At 37.9% G+C, this 20796-nt stretch overlaps 1 protein-coding gene across 5 annotated transcripts in view; it reads left to right on the top strand.

Moving 5' to 3' along the window:
* Positions 1 to 20796, top strand: part of PIP5K1B (phosphatidylinositol-4-phosphate 5-kinase type 1 beta) — a 118739-nt gene that overhangs the window by 38428 nt on the left and 59515 nt on the right. For all 5 annotated transcript variants that reach the window (XM_089490358.1, XM_089490357.1, XM_089490359.1 and 2 more), the window contains exons 3-4: positions 823 to 891; positions 18317 to 18447. In XM_089490358.1, the coding sequence (XP_089346484.1) occupies positions 823 to 891; positions 18317 to 18447 (200 nt within the window). The remainder of the gene's footprint in view (positions 1 to 822; positions 892 to 18316; positions 18448 to 20796) is intronic.

The following is a 20796-nucleotide window of genomic DNA, read 5'->3' on the forward strand; positions in this document are numbered from 1 at the left end:
AATGCCCAGATGACAGCAGTTACTTATATTTTCTTTAATTAGCTTTGGCTAATGCACCAGTTACACCTCTTTTGGAGAGGAGTTATTTTTGCCTCCTTAGTAATGTTTAAGATAATAATTCATTATTCATGAGGCTGCTTTTGAGAAGGCCAGTTTAGACTGGGTTCCATGGACATGCTCTATTGAAAGAGTTGCGCTGGCTGTCAGTTTGTTTGTTTCCAAGCTCATTCAAGGTGTTGGTTTTAGCCTTTAAAAACATAGATGGGCTGGCATCAGTGTATTTCCTTCATAGAAAACTGCTCACTAAATGAGGTTTTCATAAGAAGTCCTTATTTTACTACCTACCTTATTATTATCTGGTGGCGCAATGGTTAAATGCCTGTACTGCTGCCACTCACTCATTAACCACAAGGTTGTGAGTTCAGTCCCAACCTTCCGAGATCACTAAAACAAGCACCCAGCTTGGTGAGGGCAATTAGCTTACAGTTGTAAACTGCTTAGGGAGTGCTTAAGTGCACTGATAAGTGGTATAGAAATGTACTTGCTATTGCTATTATCTAGGCACTGGGATCTTCTCCTCTTAATTTTGAAATGGGATTTGATACCCCTCTTTAGTATTTCTCCTGCCTTGTTACTCTGTTCTGTTTTTACTGACCAGTGACCTGCTATATCCATTTTATTCTATTTTCTGTTTTTATATTGCTCAGTTGTGATGTTTTACTGTTTTCTCCCTTATTTGGCTGTTAGCTTCTTGAAGCTTATTTAAAACATTGCAGTACAAATAGTAAATGATGTTTATTATGTGTTAACATTTTTTTCCAGATGCAGACAGTAACAGAAAATGGAGATCCCCCTTCTGGAAAACAAAATGAGGAAAAAACGTATAAAAAGGTTTCAAAATTTATATATATATTTAAAAAAATAATTTACGTTATGCCATTCTATATAGAGCACTAGCGCTGACAGGGTTCTTTTTTTGTTCCAATAGTTATCCTGAGCACTGCAGCAAATCATTGTAAAATAGTTACTGGCTCATGTCTAATAGGGAGCACTGTTGGTTTAGTGTTAATTTAATGACTTGATCAGGGAGTAATTTCTGACCACTTTTCTGTATTATTTCTTCTGAAGAGAGCTACCTTTCACCATTGCCAGTATTACACAGTTGTAGGGTATCTGGCCCAGTATGCCCACTGTTCTGCAAATGTGCTTGAGTACTCTCCTATAGAAATTAATATTTGTTTAATCAAGCCTAATATTTGCTCACTCAAGGTTTAATGTGACAAAGGGAGAGGCAACTGTTGAGAATTTTTTAAAGCTGTAAGCAACACACTGGTCAGTCAGTTAATGGCTGTGCAAGCTTCTAAATGTTGTAGTATTTATAAGAAGAATATGAACAAGCGTAATGTGACATTATATTACAGATAAGTATATATAAATCATTCTGAAAACCAGAGTAGAATGCCAGGATAGATAGTGATGTTTTACAAAACCATTTATTGCTGCCAACCATTCAGTGATCTCAAAATCATGTTGTGACCCATGAGGCAGTTTTAAACATGGAAGTTCTTCCTATAAATTCTAGCTGAGTTTCTCTTTTCCCTTCTTTTTTAGTATTTTAGGGGTTTCTTGATAGTGTGGAATTGAAATATTGAAATATTTTCAGTTAATTTTAGCTGAGGAAATTTAAATTATGACCTGTTTCTGTGTTGCTTGCATAGTGGTGCTTGTTGGCTGATAAACTGAGAATGGAGGTAAAGGCTTGTGACACAAGGAGCCAAATCAAGTCTTGTACACTGCAAAGGTTTCTGATAGTTTGCCCATATACATCTAGAGCAACTGTATGGCTTGTTGATGATAAAAGAACCCATATTAACAATTATATGCACAGGATGCCTGCACAATTCTTGCGCAGGCACAGCAACAAAAGAAGAGGTAGTTGTGGTGAAACACTTCCTTATTGACACCATAAAAGTTAGCCAGCTCTTTTCACGAAGAGAAAGACAACATCATTTCTCTGATACGTAGTTCTGAAATGATTTTCAAAGAGCTGTAGCTAGGTGGATATAGTTGATGGCTAAAGGTACTAATTCTTGAAGAGCTCTTGTTCCAAAAGTGTACACGGCCTTTCTGACAACCACTTAAAGATGTATTTTGATGAACCACCAGTAGAAAGAGGTGGCATGAGTAGGGGATTCTGTAGAGATATGGCAGGGAATGAATCTGCATGGCAAAGCAAAAAGTCTAGGGAAAAGTAACTGCTAAAATGAATAGCTAGATTTTATTACATAGAGTATTCAAAAGATAGTATATGAGCAATAATTATCTGACAAACAGGCAAGCAAAAGAATATATATGCAAAGCTATGTGCCATGTGTCCTCCAGAAGTGCAACCATTTCCTGATGCACTATGAATGCTGGACATCTTTTATATATATTAGCTGGGATTTACAGTTTTCAGCTTTGTACAAATTGGCAATATTTATATGTTTATTCTGTATTCAAATAGACATTGTATATCATTGACTGTTCTCATCTTCAGGCATAGCACACAGTTTTGCATATATATTCTTTTGCTTGCCTGTTTGTCAGATAATTATTGCTCATATACTATCTTTTGAATACTCTATGTAATAAAATCTAGCTATTCATTTTTGCACTGTTGCTTTTCCTAAACCTTTTGCTTTGCCACACAGTTTTTTGGTTTAGGGCAACATCTTTTTGTTTGTACTAGGGAATGAGTCTGCAGCATATGGATGGGCTGGTGTCTCCCTAGTAAAAAGGGCACAAAAAGAGATGCTACCCTGCAAAGTCAGACGATGGGCAGGTTGAATGATGAGAATTGTCCAGAATGACCTCCCATTAAGAGAGAGGCAAAGGGGAAGAGAAGTTAACTGGGCAAGGAGAAGGCCTGAGGTGGTTAGATATGGGAGGAGATGAAGAGAATTTACCTTCATTGGGTGTGGATAGTCAGGAGACATGCAATTGCTACAGTCACTAACACTGCAGGGTGCCTCTCTTTGCAGAGCCACTGGAACTTGTTTCCATCAAAAGTTGTTTCACAAAGCTAAGGATCTGGTATAGTTAATCTCAATTGAGGAAGCAGAAGTGAATATGGCACGGAGTGGATAACTGACATTTCTGACCAAATGTGTGCCTTTAGAGAAAAACACGAGGTGGACAGTGCGAAGAAGAGCTTCAGCGCCAGGCCTTATAGCAAGTGTGGGCGATTGTGATGACTCTAAGAGCTAGTTGTCTGTCCCTGGGACCTTCCAGGGACTGCACAGACTATCAAAAACTCAAAAACTAAGAATGCCTGAAAGTGGCTGAAGTTTTGGGGGGGGGATAAAAGGGGAGTGGTGATTATTTTAAATGGTGGGGAGCTTCAACATGTTTAAAAGGTTAGTGACAATTCCTGGAAATATCCAAGGGCCCATTCACATTATGCCATTATTGTTCTGTATTCCATTTCAAGCGCCATGGGAACATCCTATGGAATCCTGGGTTTTGCAGATTAGGGAGGTGCATTTAGAATTCTTATCTGGAGAGCTTCTCTAGTGCCTCACCAAACTACAGGTCCCAGGATTCCACAGGATGTTGACACAGCAGATAAAGTGGAATGTAACACTATAATTTTGCAGTGTGAATGGACCCCAAGAGAACCCATTCAGCCTTTTGAGAGGAGGGGAAAGGGCAGGCAGAGAAGCTTGGAAAGGTCTAGGGCTGCAAAACAAACAAACAAAACCCTGAAACAGGGACACTTTGCTCACACCTGCTTTATTGGCCTCTGTCATGGTAAGGCTCAATAGCCTCAGTAGGATGCTAGAGACTGAATTAAAGGAGAGGATGGAGAAAGTGATATATATATATATATATATATATATATATATATATATATATATCTCCAATTAAGTCATTTAAAGAGTTGAATAATAAAACTGATCTGTACATCATGAAATTTGTGGAGACAGGGGTGTTTGATGTGCCCTGCCTCAAGGACCCTCTTTACCCACATACATTTTAGAAAGTCAAAAGCAAGCCTCTAGTTTATGATTGAGGACTGTTATTCTGAATGACCATATTTTTTCCTGTTATTCATTCAACAGTAATAGCTCTTAACAGTAACCGCACTTATTTTACAAGGGCATATTTCTATTTTTGAGACTATGTATAAAAATGCAAAAGAACATGTGGAAAGTTTGAGTTTGCAGTTTGACATCCAGTCAGTCATAGGATAAAATGTAATCATACAAATAAGCGTACACTGTGCTTCAAGAGGTAATTTTAGTAACCATAGTCCTCCCCCCCTTCCTCATTTTTTAATCGTGTCATTAATTTGTTTGACCAAGTCATAAAATTGGCTGCTGCATAAGAATCACAAAATAAACAGAAATATATGTACATAAATACCTATTGCAAGATGGTGTAATGTTTTTGCGTCATTAAATGCTGTAATTTACCTTCCTGAAAGTCATTTACGTAACCAGTTTGAATAGATTTGTGGGAGTGTCTCTTTTAAGATCCAGGCAGCATAGTTAAAGTTTACAAGGGTAATTCATAAACTAATTACTCCTCCTGTGGACTTCAGTAGTTCTACATCATTGAAGGTACAGTGTGAGTGACAGCTAACATATTTTACCTTGATGTTCCAAACACTAATTCTTATTACTGCTGTTTGTTCAGTTTGTTCACCTCTCCCCTACTTTCCATCTTCTATTAATTCTTTTGCAGTACAATACTATGCATGGTTGTCTCAGTGACCTACTCCCAGATAAGTGGCTATAGGACTGAAGCTTTTAATTAAAATACGTCCTTAACACTCATGCATCAGAATAAAATTTTTGATTAGCCTGGGCAATTTTCTGGCTTCACTGTACGATATCTGGAGGATCAATATCGACATATTGGTAAGGCTTAGAGTTTAGCAGTATCATTTCATATACAGTGTGCCGTTGCTATCCATAGTAAAAAAAACCATTCAGTTCTTCTCAATGGGTGCATGCTCCCACTTGCACTGCCACGTGCACGTACACACATTCAGGAAACTGGGGTTTGCCATGCACGGAAGCTCAAACTGAAGATGACAAGCCCACACTTGCCGCAGGCTCACTGTACAGATTTTCTATGTCCTGAATCTTCTAAGAATCCTAGTGTCTCTCCCCTTGCCCACCAAAAGGGCCAATTTATTGAGGGGGAAAAGAATATGTCTTTTCTAGTTATTGACATTATGGTTTACTGAAAAAATTGATATGTTGCATTTGATGAGACAATAAAATACTAAAAAACATTAGGTTTGCCTGGACAATCTTTGCCCCAGACATTTTTTTCAAATACGTATAGAACCTGTAGATGGCAAGGGACCGAAACCTGGGGAACATGGTGTTTATTTCTGAGACAATAGTTTTGTAAAATGCCCACATTGTAGGTCGGGTTGTTTGGCTTCTGCAACTGAATGTGGCTCTCAGGTACTAAATAGTTTTGTCCTGGTGCATGAAGGTTAAGATCCTGAGTCACTTAGGACTGATGATACAACCCGAAGCCCTATTATCTATCTACTTTCAGTGAACTACCTTTGCCTCAGTTTGGCTCCTGTGGAGCCCCTTTATGTTGCAGAGAATTTAGGGGAATGTACTCAAGGGTACACAAGACACTGGCTAATCTGGTTTGGACTCATTGTTGCCCTATGTGAAACTAGAAAATGTGTACTAAGTCTTCCTTGTGGCTATACATCTAAGGCATAGAGAAGAAATTTGTTTGGTCCTAATTTACCAAATTTGTGCCTCTTGAACCAAAAATTGAACTGAAACTGAGTTGTACACCAAAGTTAGTTTTGTTACAAATGTTATCATGGATTTCTTCATTTAATAGGTGGGAACAACAATCACATATTAGAGGGGAAGAAGGAAAATAAAAACAAAAATCCATATAATATAGAACAATATGTCCCCAAATGTATGCAATAAAATCATGTCCAAAAACACTATAATAGAGAAAATAGCTTTAAAAAATACAGTGTTCACACAAAAATGCTCAAGTTAAGAGAACTTCACATAAAAATGTACATATAGATCACATACAAAGGCCTTCTAGATTAGCACGTAGCTAAAAGGAAATATTTCTCACGAGAGAGAAAAAAATAGTGTGCCAGTGCCATGCACGGCTTCCAGTGTACATGGAAGCCGCTTGGGGAGGGAAATAATGGCGCTCCGCCACATGCACACGCCCCATTATATCCCATGGGGCTTGAGCAATAGATGGATTTATTATTATTATTATTATTATTATTATTATTATTAACCTTTATTTATGAAGCGCTGTAAATTTACACAGCACTGTACATACAATCTTTTTAGTTAGACGGTTCCCTGCCCTCGGGCTTACAATCTAAAAAGACATGTCACAGAAGGAGAAGGGAGTGGTGGAGGGAACGGATCTGGAACGGGATCCCCCGCGTAAGGAGAAGGCAAAGGCACACTGTATTTCTGTTCTGTTTAGTTGAAAACAGGTCTGTAGAAATTGGAAATGAAATTGTAGTGAGTACCTTCCGATCACAACATCCTGGAGCAGGATGTCATTCAGATCTGCCTTGTTCCATGTGACTGGAATCTTAGAAAGTGAGTTTAGAGTTCCTAGTTTGATCAAGAGCCAGCATGGTGCAGTGGTTTGAGTGTCTGGGAAACCAAGGTAAAGATCCCTACTCACCCATGGAAAACCCCTGGATGACCTTGGGCAAGTTACACTGTCTCAACCTCAGAGGAAGGAAATGACAAACCTCTTCATTGAATAAATCCTGACAAGAAAACTTAACAATAGGGTTATTATAAGTTGACTTGAAGGCAAACAGCACCACCACCACAATAACAAAGTTCAGGCACTACAATACCAAAGTCTTTGTTAATGTGTACACTTCTTATAGCTGTAATATTTAATATAAAATGGCTGGAATTTTCTTTACTATTTTTTGGGAAGGCAAAGATTGTGTCTTATGATCTATATTTAAATACCAAAATTAGACTACATTAAATGAAACTCAGCTTTGTCCTTGTGATGATGGTGTTACTGAAACTACAGCGCATGTTCTATTGTACTGTCAGTTCTACAAGGACAGTCGCCACCAGCTGATTACTCCTCTTCTAAACAAACACCCTGGACATACTGATACTTTCTATTTACGTTATCTTCTGGACAATCAGAAACTAAGTGATGTTCACAGTGTAGCAAAATTTTGTTACATCGTATATAAAATACGCTCCTAATTGCTTGGTGAAAACTGATACGTGTATAAAATGACCTTGAATTAGTATCTGAAATTGTTTTTAACAATTATTAATAATTGTATTTTGCAATCATTATTTTATCAAGTTGTTTTGTATACTGGTCAATGACCGAATAAATCTTACTACTAGACTACATTCAACTTGTACTTTCCTTTTCTTTAATATAACAATTAGACTTTGCCTCATTCCAAGTCATTATCAATTACTAGGTAGTAAAATTATGTTAATTTATAGTCTAAACTATCTAAAAAGTGTTTGATCTTTGCTGTAATCAAGTGCAGTCTCATTTCAGATTTCTTACTTGATTTTTTTTAACTTCTCAAAATGTAATTATAGAGTTCAAAAACTGTCATCTTTTGAGTCCTGAGAAATGTATACCATTTTTAGGGAAGTTCCTATATCTCTCTCTTGGCATCTTCAAGTAACATGGTTTCTTATTTCAAAATTAATTCTTTTAGATCTTGTAGTTTGGCAAAGCACATGTTTTTATTAAGACCAGATTTCTTTGTTGTTTTTTTGCTAGTTGGGATACTGTTTTCTTTTCCTGCTATACTTCCTCCCTCATAATAGTTTGGCCTTAGAAGTTCCATTGATTTTTCTATTTTGAATTGTACAAAATGTCTTTCTTAAAATATCAAATTGTGCATATGCTTCCTCTGACTGGCCTGCTTTTTATGATTCATGTCAGCTTCAAACAACTTTTTAAAAAGGATGGTCTATAGTTTCTTCTTGTCTCTTAATTTCAAACCAGCAATTATACTACTTGAGTGCCTGACTGCAGTCTGAAATATGTCACACTACATTAGGGATGGAAAGAATATGCAAAAGCTTAAGGGGGGAAATATTGAGAGAATGAGAATTGTCCTCAAGCCTCTTTCTCAGTTTTCTCCCACAGTCCTCGCATAGACTATAGAATGCTCCTGCCCTCCCACCTGAGATTCATCTATTTCATGTTCCCCAAGCTGGCAGGGGCAGTCCAGCAAGGAAGATTATTGTCACTGGCTGTGTCCTGCTATGCAACACAGAATGACAATGTCTGTGTTGTCATGTGCTTGCTAACGGAGCACTGGTGATGCCGCTACAGCCTCCCAGTTGTCCCCTGCCTTTCCACCATCATTCAGATTTCTAATGGGCAGCAGCCAGGAGTGGATCCTGGAAGACTGTAGCCAGTCAATCCTGGTCTGTTTTCCTGGAGAGGATCTTGGAAGCCTATACCCTGCTAATTTTAGCCTGCCTTCCCTCCACCCTCTAATGTCACCTGAGGCAAAAGCTAGGAGAGGATCCCAGAAGGCTATAGCCTGCCAATCCTGGTTTGGCGCCCCCTGTGTCACATGGCACATGGGCCTGTTACAGACTGCCAAAATAAAGCTGCTTCGGGTCTCTTTGGAGGTATGCTGTTTAAATGATGCATGCATCCTAAGAATCCAGAAGCTGCACCAAAGCTGCACTCCAGTGCTTAGGAATGGAGTGTGGCTTTGGCGCGACCTCCGGACTCTTAGGACCCATGCATCATTTAAACAGCATACTTCCAAAGAGACCCGAAGCAGCTTTATTTTGGCAGTCTGTAACAGGCCATAGTTTCTGCATAGTTTCAAAGATGTCAGAGAGCAAAGAGAAAAATTAATGAATTATTTGTTTTTCCTTGCAGGAACAAATAATTTTACACAGCACATGCCTACATTGCCTAACAGATTGGTTTCCGCTGTGCTCCTCATATTTCTGGAAAAATATGGATAATACCAGTACCTGCCTTATTTAAGGCCATTCTGTTTCACTTCGGCTGGTATCTTCTGATCTAACATAAGTGTTTATGCAGAAGATACAGAAAGTGGTCAGAAATCTTTGATAAGATGTTGTTGCCATGTTATCAGGGATTTTGGGAGTTGTAGTCCAACAACATTTCAAAACAATAATTCAAAAAGGATGTTGACAAGCTGGATCATGTCCAGAGGAGGGCGATGAAAATGATGAAGGATCTGGAAATCATGCCTTATGAGGAGAGACTTAGGGAGCTGGGGATATTTAGCCTGGAGAAGAGAAGGTTAAGAGGCGATTTGATAGCCCTGTTTAAGTATTTGAAGGGGTGTCATACTGAGGATGGAACAAGCTTGTTTTCCGCTGCTCCAGAGAATAGGACCTGAAGCAATGGATTCAAATTAGAGGGAAAAGAGATTCCACCTCAACATTGGGAAGAATTTCCTGGCAATAAGAGCTGTTCAGTAGTGGAACACACCCTTGGAGAGTGGTGGAGTCCCCTTCTTTGGAGGTTTTTAAGTAGAGGTTGGATGGCCATTTGTCAGGGGTACTTTGATTGTGTATTCCTGCATGGCAGGGGGTTGGACTGGATGGCCTTTGAGGTCTCTCCCAACTCTATGATTCTATGAACATCTGGTGACACAAGGGTGGGTAACACTGATTTGACATATAATCTAGGGCTGTTTCAAAACAAATGAATAAATTTTCAATTAAGATTCAATTATGATGTTGACAGAGTTGCATTACCATGTGTCAAAGAAAGCCCTGTCTTCCACAGTGGTGGGTCCCTTTTCTTCCATTAACTGCCTCTTCTTTCCTTCCAGTCTGTCTGTGAAGCTGAATCTGCTCTGCAGAAATAATGCAGTTTGACACTACTTTAACTACCTTGGCTCCATACTATGGAATCCTGGGATTTTCAGTTTTTATGGTATCTGACAGAAAGCTAAATATCTCTCAAAACTATCAATCCCAGAATTCCATAGCATGGAGCCATGGCAGTTAAAGCAGTGGCAAACTGCATTATTTTTGCAGTGCCCTTCAGAGTCAGCTCTTCAGATGTTATTGAGCAAGAATTATTTAGTTCATGCTAGAAACAGATGCTGTTTCATAGTTTAAAACTTGTGCTCACAATGATAATTTCCATTAAAATTTAAAACTCAAGAAATCAGGGAAATGAATAGTTTTTAAGGTAACTATGTGAGGAAGGGAATATCTCATTCCTGGGATGTTCTTGGAGCTAGGTATGATGTTTTGTATAAAAGTAAAATAGTGATTCCTGCTACCAATCAATGGGAAAGTGGAGAACATTCTTAAGAAGAACTCTTACTTTAATATTGAGTTGGTAAGATGTAATGTTCCCATATTTTGTTTAACAGGAAATTAGTATGAGCATGAATGCTCCCCTTCAAGTTTTGGCATCAAATACACTTCTTTGTTTGTTGGACTCATATTTATTTAGGTGGTCAAAAAGTGGGAAACCAAGGTTTAGGCGTTCCCCATGAATTATATTGAGAATGGAGCCGCGGTGTGTGACCTAGGAAGGTGTGTGTGATTTGGGGGAGGGGGCATACAAGGAAGCTATAGCAAATATTCAACCATATGGTGCTGACTGACTGCATTTTGCTTCGGCAACCAAGCAGAAAATATGTACCGTAATACAATGTTCAAAAATCATTTAATAGTATAGCAGAGTTTATTTTTAACCACTTTCTTACTTGAAGTAAACAACCTACATACAGTACACACACTTTCTCATTTTTGTGTGTATGATGTTAGAAGTAGTTTAGATTCATGTTACCCAAAGAGGTGATCACTGTATCGATACCCTATCAGGTTTCTAGGAATGGAAGTAACAATTAGTTTTTTGTTGGATTTTCGGGCTATGTGGCCATGTTCTAGAAAAGTTTATTCCTGGCGTTTTGCCAGCATCTGTGGCTGACATCTTCAGAGAATGAAGAGAATGCTGGAGGAATAAACTCTTCTAGAACATGGCCACATAGCCTGAAAACCCAACAAAAAACTATGGATGCCGGCCACAAAAGACTTCGACTTCACGAAGTAATAATTGTATCCAAATGCGACAAATTTAGTGCCAGTCCTGGACACACTGGGAAAAAATAATGCCCCCTCCACAACAGATAACTTGAGAAGCACTAGTTTAGATAAGGGATGGGGAACATGGAGTCCTGTAGATGTTCTTAGACTACAGTTCATATTCATTTCATCTAGCGTATCCAGTGGTGAAGGACAATATGTACTGGGCCGCAGTTTTCCACTGTCTAGATAAAAACATTGTATACATAGTTTTCCTGTTGGTTGAAGAGAACGGTGTGAGGCCTTTAGAAATTAGCTCTGGAATCACAAATAATTGAGTACAGTGGACCCTTGTTATACTCTGAGGTTTGGTTCAAAGATCCTCCGTGGATAACACAATCCATGGATACTCAAGTCCCATTAAATATACCATTATGACATAGCAAAATGGTGTCCCTTATAAAAAATGGAAAATCAAGGCTTGATATTTGAAATTTATACTTTTTTTTGAACATTTACAAACCGTGGATGCTTGAATCTGTATATTAAAAAATCAGTGTATAAGAAGGGCCTACTGTATATACAAATTCCAAACATGTTCACTTGAAACAAATTGGGAAGTTCTGAAGTGAGAAAGAAGTCAGCCCTGGTCACTTAATGTGTATCTAAAAACACTTCAAATGCTTCTGATGTGACGCTTCACCTTTCTGATGCCAGAGCACAACATTTTAAACACGGAAGGTCCCTAGATGTTTGCCAGACCATGTGATGGTGGGACACAACAAAGTAGTAAGCATTGTGCACCATTGTGGCCAATCCATGGCTGGCTGTGTCAGGAGTCAGAGTTGCACCCTAGTGCCTTCCTAGTGTCATTACACTGCTAGGGGAAAGGTGCTGAACAAGGAGGAAATGGCTACCAATTAGTTTCCGAGCGCAATACAAAGTGTTGGTTATTACCTTTAAAGCCCTGCATGGCTTAGGCTCAAGTTAATTGAGGGAATGCCTCTCGCTAAACAATCCGCCCCGCGCTCTCAGAACATCAGGGAAGAATCCAAAAACAAGATTAATAACAACTTCCCACAAGGCATTTACCGCTGCGGCCCCCAAGTTGTGGAACAACTTACTGGAAGAGATCCGTCTTATCACCACCTTGGAAGCTTTCAAGAGAGCACTCAAGACAGATCTCTTCTAGCAGGCCTACCCACCCAACCTACTATAACCAACCCAGAAAGAACCCCACCCCGACTGTAATAAGATGGTAATAGACGACGAGCTAGTCTTTTTAGTAATTGTGATAATACTGTGATTTTATTGTTTATATTGTAATATGTATGTTTTTATCTTATGCTGTAATCCCGCCTCTCCGCAGAGAGAGGCAGGAAATATAAATGAAGAATTTATTATCTCTATGCACAGTGTATCAGTAATTATTATGTCAATGTACATAACTAACACTAGTTGGGTTTCATGTGTACTCGACTATTGCAGTGCTTCTTAAACTGTCTGATGTAGGGGATCAGCAGGGTTTTTTCCTCAGTGTGGCAGAGACAAGTGCCATATTTCTATCTGTTGACTACAGCTGCATTTTCTTTTTTTCTTGGAAGATTCTATGGACCAGCAGCCAGTTTTTCATGGACTGGCACTGGTCCACAGACTACTACTGAGTAGCACTTTACTACACCACAGTATACAGTTGATTACTGTGATTCTTCTTTGCTCCCAACAGAGTGACAGTTGTTCAGGATTAGAATTCCATCAAGAAATGGTTGTGTATTTATTTCTAAATTAACAATTGTATTTCCTTGTTGTTACTATGTTGTTCATATTGACTCCAATTTACAATGACCCTGTCATACAGGGATGTTGGGTTTTTTTTTTTTGCAAGACTATATGCCAGTAATATTGATTGGGGAGTCAGCATGGTGTAGAGGTTTGAGTGCTGGCCATGGAAAACTACTGGGGGATCTTGGGCAACTTGCACTGTATCGCGCTCAGAGGAAGGCAATGGGATACCTCTAAATAAATCTTGCTAAGAAAACCCTGCAGTAGGGTTGCCTTGGAGTCCTCACAAGTCAGAAAAAATTTAAAGGCACACAACAACATTGTTGTTGTTGTTGTTGTTAGTGAAACAAACAATAATAAGTTTGCAGATTATCATACCAACCACTCAAATTGACCCATCTTTGTCAGCTTTGAAAGCTTTGTGCAGTGCAGTTCTGGCATCCATATTTTCTGAAGCTCTCCTGTCTTTCAAAGAATCGATTAATGTTTCTCTTTAGAATCTCCAAGTTGTTTCAGTTTGTATCCATTTTCTGTGACCGCACTATGGAAATTGGTCAGTTAGTGAAAGGACACAGTCTGAAACAAACTCTAAGCAAAGTTACATAACTCAGTGCTCATGCAGGACACTAGTCTTTTATACAAAGACCTTTTTGGAGAAGAACTGGGAAGTTTGTGAGGAATCAGTTCAGTTCCTTTACTAATTAAAGTGTATTTTAGGAATGTCCAACTGTGCCTTGTTCACAATAAATTGCCTGTTAGGATCTGTTATGCAACTAGCAGGATTTGATATTAATTAGTTTAAATAAGAACATAATAATTATTCACCAGCACATTGTTTTTCATTTGAACTAGAGAAAATCTTCTTTAAAATCTAACTTAGCCTATTGTGGTCTCTGAGTTCTTACTGTTGAGATTCTCCAAGCTGTAGGCAATGAGAGACTTTTATTTATTTGCCCAGTGTGAAGCAAGATTGTGGATTTTTCAGCAGGAAGTTAGTGGATTTTGCCATCTGTATTTTCTTCTGCACAAAAATTTCCTAAACCCCTACTGAAGTATGAAAGAAAGAAAGACATCTGTAGGGTACAGAGGGAGGGAGAAATCTCATCATATATACCTATATCTGTATTTGTCTCCATGTCTTGTGTTTCTAGGGTTTTAAGTTATCTGAGCTGCTCTCTGCAATCTAATTAACCAAATAGATGGTTCTAAATTTTCTTGGTTTTAAGAACAGTAGGCTTCATAATCACACTGCTTTACTTTTGCCCTGAATATGGCTGATGAAGAATATACACACTTGAAATATTTTTTTCAAAGCTACTTCAGCTACACACACATGCACACACACACACTGTCTTGGTTCTCTGTGTCTCATATGATACATCCAGCGCTGCATCTGCACTACAGAAATAATGCAGCTTGACAATGGTTTAACTGCCATGGTTCCATGCTATTAAATACTGAAATTTCTAGTTTGTTGTGGTAAAGGAGCTCTCTGACAGAGAAGTCTTAATATCTCACAAAAATATAAATTGCAGAATTCAATAGCATTGGATCATGGCAGTTAAGGCAGTGTCAAACTGCATTTTTTCTACAGGGCAAATTCAACCCAATTGATTGAAAAGTCTTTGATTTTATTACTGTTCTTTCTTACTTTATGCTATAGAGTAGGGGAGCTCTTATAAAAAATCTCTGCCATCAGATGCTGATTGCAAATATTCTGGGATAAGGAAAACATGCATGGATCTCCAAACTAAAAATAAATAAATAAAAATAACAGGAACAAAATCTGGGACTTCCTAATCTTTTAAGGGTGCATTCAACAAAAAGTCCCAGATTTTGCTCCTGATCTTTCCCATTTACTCCTGGGTTGACTTAAACTGCTCTTGGGAGCTGGTATAAGAAGTCTCTGGTCATACCTGGAACCGACAAAAATATTCTGGGATAAGCGAAACATGTATGGCGCTCCAAAATAAAATTGGCAAAACCAGGAACAAAATGAATTTCTGGTCTTTTTAATCAACCTTGATGTGGGATTAATCAATCTGATTCTGCCTTTAGATAACAAAGAGCTCAATGCAGGGGTGCATTGCTTAGCAGATTCTGTAGGAGTTTTGATCATAGTGTTTTAGGATCCACTTCCTTTTCTTTTTCAAAAACAACACTTAAAATAAACAGACCCCAAAGTTTTTCCTTCTAGAAAGCTAGCATCATTGCATTCTAATGCATTGTTGTTGTTGTTTTTAAAAGAGCATTTTCTGCCTGAGTGATGTGTTAGCCATGTTAGCCTGTTCCATCAAAAATAACAGAGTCTTGTGTCACATTAAAGAGAGTAAATTTTATTAGACATGATTTTCTGTGGTCTCCAGGCCATGAAACACTCATGCCAAATAAACTTTTTTTCATCTTTCAAGACGCAAAAAGATTTATTTTTGTTATTTTAAAACACAGGTAATGATGGTAAATCACCTATTTAAAATAAGCTTCCTGGATTTAATTTTTTAAAAAAAAATTAGAATAGCTATTACTTAGCTCATTAAGTATTGCTCAGTGGAACTGAAGCAAAGACTTCCTCGTAATACCTTCATCAAAGCTGGGGTATAGCTACCCCAGGGTGGTGGTGAGGGTAATGGTAATGAGGGCATTCCCTCAACAAACGAAGAATTTTGTCATTTCATTAAACTTTCATTATTCCCCAAATTTCAAGTAGTGCAGTGACTTAAAATTTAAGTGGAACATTTAGAATTAGAGTTTAGGCATCTAAAGTTATCAAGGGGATATGAACAGAGCAAGAAGATCTTCTTGTTGTGTGCCTTCACGTTGTTTCTCACTTATGGCTACTCTAAGGTGAACCTATACTGGGGATTTCTTGGCAAATACTTGTTCAGAAGGGGTTTGCCTTTGCCCGCTTCTGAGGCTGAGAGAATGTGGCTTGCCTAAAGTCACCTAGTGGGTTTCCATGGCTGAGTGGGGATTTGAGCCCTGGCCTCCAGAGTTGTAATTCAGTGCTCATAAAAAAGCTACAGCTGTAAACAGTTTTCAGTATCTCGGTCTCTCCAATGCTAGAATTTTGAGGAATGAAGGAAAATATCTGGGATGGGAAGAGTTCTCATTTTCAGGGACCATGCCCTCAGCACCCCTCATAGTTACACCCCTAATCAAAGCCATTATCTCCTCTTCTCACTACTAGTATTGATACCCTCCCTATGATAATATTCAGATCTGCAGCTGTGGCAACTATATCTCGCCAGTTTACTTTTTCAGATAGAATCCCCACAGTGTGTGTTGATTGCACCTGTTATTAGCTGAATTGTTCACTCTTCTTGGTTATCTTAGCCTCATCAATAATGGGTATTGTTGCCAGGTCTCAAGGCCTGGCCCTAAGTCTCCAGTTTTTGTGAGTCATCTCCAGGTGGGAAACAAAGGTGTAAATTCAACATTATTGATTGGCTCAGCTCCAGGTAAAAAGATTTTCTGTGTACAAATCTCCAGCTTGGCTATTAGACAGCAGCTTACTACTACTCACAAGACTTGATTTGTTACTGCAACTTGCAAAGACTCTCCAGAGCAGCGATTCTCAGCCTGTGGGTCATGATCCCTTTGGGTTGAACGACCCTTTCACAGGGGTCACCTAAGACCATCAGAAAACACATATTTCCGATGGTCTTAGGAACTGAGACAGCGCTCCTTTATCCGGGGGTCACCACAACATCAGGAACTGTATTAAAAGGTCACAGCATTAGGAAGGTTGAGAACCACTGCTGCAGAAGATCCATCTGTTTAAGGAATTATTTTTATTCCTTGCCTCCTAGTTATTGTGGCTCACTCTGCCCTGTATCCACGTTATCCTGTTTGGCAAAAGCCCCTCTAGCTAAGATTTTTGTTTTTATTTCTAAACAAGAAAATATGTTGTCTGCTTGTGTGTGTTCTTGGGCATTTTCATGACAAGCTGTGGCCACCTATAGCTAGTACTTAATGCATATTGCTTAATGACATTACAAGCAACTGTCTCTAGAATTCAGGTTTTGGCCTGGAAACTCCAGGACGTCTGATGATTGTGAGCCAGCAACCATAGTAATATGCATCTGAACACTTTAGAAATTCTTTAAGAGCCCCAAACAAATAGAAACAGCTCTTAAAGAAAGGTTAGGGTGTGGGACTTAAAAGGCTGTGGAGTCATTTTCACCGTTACATTTTAGGATGTGTGAACTAATTATTATTATTATTATTATTAAAGGAGTCCTGAAAGCTTACTTTTAAAAAGTCAGTTTTAGCAATTATAGTTCAGAGCTACCCTCCTAAAGTACTTCATTATTAATTTTAATTTACCTATTGTAAACTGCTTTGAGAAAGCCAGTACGGTGTAGTGATTTCAGCATTGGACTATGACTCTGGAGACCAGGGTTCAAATCGCCACTCATCCATGGAAATCCACTGGGTGACCTTGGGCAAGTGACACTCAGCCTCAGAGATAGGCAAAGCTAAACCTCCTTTGAATAAATCTTCCCAAGTAAGCCCCATGATAGGTTTGGCATAGGATTGCGATAAATCAGAAATGACTTGAAGGCACACAACAGCAACAAAATCAACATGGTTTGAGGCCTGAACCGGGAAGAAGGCAAGATACAAATAAACATAATCATAATCTTAAACATAATTATATAGTTAATTACAATTCTTAAAGTAAGTTACTTTTAAAGTAAGTTACTTGTTCTTTTTTTAATAAGTATATAATAGCTACAAGCTACTGATGTGTACTACAAAACACACTCCTCCCTGTCCTGATCTTCCTAGTTACTGCCTCATTACCCATGACAGAGTGCAAGGGATCAGTGCAGCTTAAACCATGTAGTGTTCTTCCCCCACCTTTTAGTGTGGTCACAGCAATATAACTATAAATGTTACTAAAAGATAAATTATAGTGCAAAAGGAGTGGCATTATCACTCCTAAATTATAGTTGTAATTACATGAAGTTATTGGGGAAAGGAATTAATTATAAGAAGCTGATTACACCTGAGTTCTGGGTCTACCACACCTGTGTTCTCACTTCTTATTAGATTAACTAGAGTGGTTTCTGGAGATTCCCACAGCATTTCCCCCCCTGTTAACTGCTAGTCCAGGTTCAGGAATGTTTGTTTATTCATGGCCCAGGTTTTAAAATAAAATTAAAAGCTACTTTGCTCCTGAAATCTGAAACTTTCTGTATGCCTAGTTTGTGAGATGGCAGGTTTATACTTCTAACAAGAAGTGAGAACACGGAAGTGGTAGTTATTTGCTCAATTCACTTTTAACATTCAATTTTCATTGGCTATTATTGCCTCGAGACTTCCAATTTCTTGGTAGCAATCTCTGTGTATAATGCCTGTTCTGTAGCCAGAAGGAATTTAAATATCAATCTCTTATAAATTTTATAAGATGTATATGTGTTGTGAAAACCCATTTATAACATGTGGTGTTTTGTCTTTGTTCACAGACTGCATCATCAGCTATCAAAGGGACTATACAGCTGGGTATAGGATACACAGTGGGCAACCTCACATCTAAGCCTGACAGAGATGTACTTATGCAAGATTTTTATGTCGTAGAGAGTGTCTTTCTTCCCAGGTAAGACCAAGATTAGATCTGTTCCCTAGGTATGAGCACCAGTTCTGTGCCAACTTAATTCATTTATTTATATCCTGCTTTCCCCCTAGAAATGAGACTTAAGGAAGCTTTCAAAAACTGAAGCAGATGCTGATAGGTGCTTTTACCTGTATCTGTTTTAATGTTTATAAATTGCCGTGAGTTCCATGTTCTGGAGAAAACAAAAGATGTAAATAATTTTTTTAAAAATAATAATAATTTATTTCAGTTTTACCTTGCCTTCTCACCCAAATTGTTCAAATCAGTATAAAAAGAAGGGTCCTCTGTTTTCTTAATCTTCACAACAACTCCGTGAGATGAGATTGAGAGATATTGAATGGTTCCTGGTCACTGACTCAATTTAGTGCTTAATTTGAACCCAGTACTCTAACAACCATACCAATGGCTTTTTAAATGTATGGGCAACTTGTTAAGAGTTAATTTAAAATTATTGTTAAAAACTGAATAATATTGTGCAGACATTTGAGCAGTGGTTGCCATAAACTGAAAGTGGCTTGAAGGCACAGAACAACAGCAATGCTCTACTTAATGTCAAGAAAGAAATGTTTTTTCATGGCTATGCCATCCATAAGTGTAATAGATTAAACGAAGAATATAAATTCATATCTGAATCTCTACTGAATCACTGGCAAAAACTTATTATTGACTTCATTAATTAAGGGGAAATGCCCAGAATATACAGATCCGTATTATAGAATAAACTAGAATGAATGAGTGTTCCTAATTTAGAATTATACTACACAGCATATCAAATAAGTCAATTAGTATGTATAGTGGAAGATAACTCTTGGATGCTCACAATACCACTATGAATATAATAATTTGAGAGGGATGATCTTTCTTCCAATCATATGGATAATCCTTTCTTTAAGAAATAGTATTGAAAAGTGGAAGAAGTGCCAAAGAAAACTGATTTCAGTGCCATCTCCAATTATATACTTTTTGAGGAAATCTCCCAAAATACTAATCAACATATTTTTTGTGGGTTTTTCGGGCTATGTGGCCATGTTCTAGAACATGGCCACATAGCCCGAAAAACCCACAAAAAACCATGGATGCCGGCCATGAAAGCCTTCGACTTCACACTAATCAACATGTTCCTGCTAAGCCCAAGGTGGACATATTACACATAACTCTTTAAAATAAAGGCCTGATATGTTTCTTTTGTATTGTAGCTAAACTATTGCTTGCTTAAAAATGAAAAGAAGTACAGTAATAGATTTCTTACTGTTTCAGTGGTGAAACAGTAGCACTATGGAGAGGTTAATTGCACAACTCAAACAGTATAGAAATGACCTGATAGATTATTCATTTAATGAAACCTGGTACTTTTTTGTTGTTTATTCTGACAGCAACAATATCATCCTCCTTAACCTTTGGAATGATCTATTGTCCTAATTGTCTACCTGATACAGCATTCAGTATTAGTCTTGTAGTATTTCTCTCTTGTTCTTGTTCATTTGTTTTTATATTTCTGGTGTTATCTTATCGTTCAACAAAATGTAATCTTAATGCATTAATATACGTACATTTTTGAAAAGAGTATGAATTCATACAAAATGGAAGATTTATTGGAAGAATATGATTTCATATAAAATGAGGATTTCTTGAAGAAACATTTAAGGAGTTGGTGTTTCCTGGAGCACAGTAATGTTTAAAACCTTTAAAAAATGTATGTGGTGCTTTAGTTCAGTTGTTTTATTTTGAAGTAGAAGATTAATTTGTTGGGAGAGTAGAGCCAATAGGATTGTTATATTATCCTAATTGCATTCCAGTGCAGTAACAATGACTCTGTAATGGAAACACCTGAAAGACAGGTTACCGAAACAATTCTTTTCTTCATTTACAGAAAGCCAGAGCTTACATATAATTCTTTACCTATTCAACTTTGCCCTCTGTCTTTACAAGAACGTTTAGCAGAATCATAGCAGTACATGTTATGTCAGAGAATTAATATTTAGATTGAGGCATACTCCTAAATTAATTTGAAAGAAAATTAAAACAAAAATGATCAAATGTAGGTTGGAGTTAAATGTAATAAACAGATTTGGAAGTGCAGTTCATTTGACAGTTGCCATGGCAGAAGAATATGACTGTGTGCTTTGCATCTGGGTAGTGATATGAAGCTGTTAGGGGTATCATTCAAATTATTTTTCATATTTCTTGCAAACTTCCAGTTCCAGTTGTTGTGAGCTCACAGAAGAAAGCCTCCCACAACAGAATGGCTGTAATTTTTTAAACATCTGAGATAAGAAGTAGACCAATCAATCCATTTTTATTGCTCAGTTTTTTTAGAAGTTCCCAAAAAGT

This window comes from Sceloporus occidentalis, unplaced genomic scaffold, assembly GCF_023333645.1.
Source record: "Sceloporus occidentalis isolate IW3139 unplaced genomic scaffold, rSceOcc1.0.p SCAF_1, whole genome shotgun sequence".
Taxonomy (NCBI): Eukaryota; Metazoa; Chordata; class Lepidosauria; order Squamata; family Phrynosomatidae; genus Sceloporus; species Sceloporus occidentalis.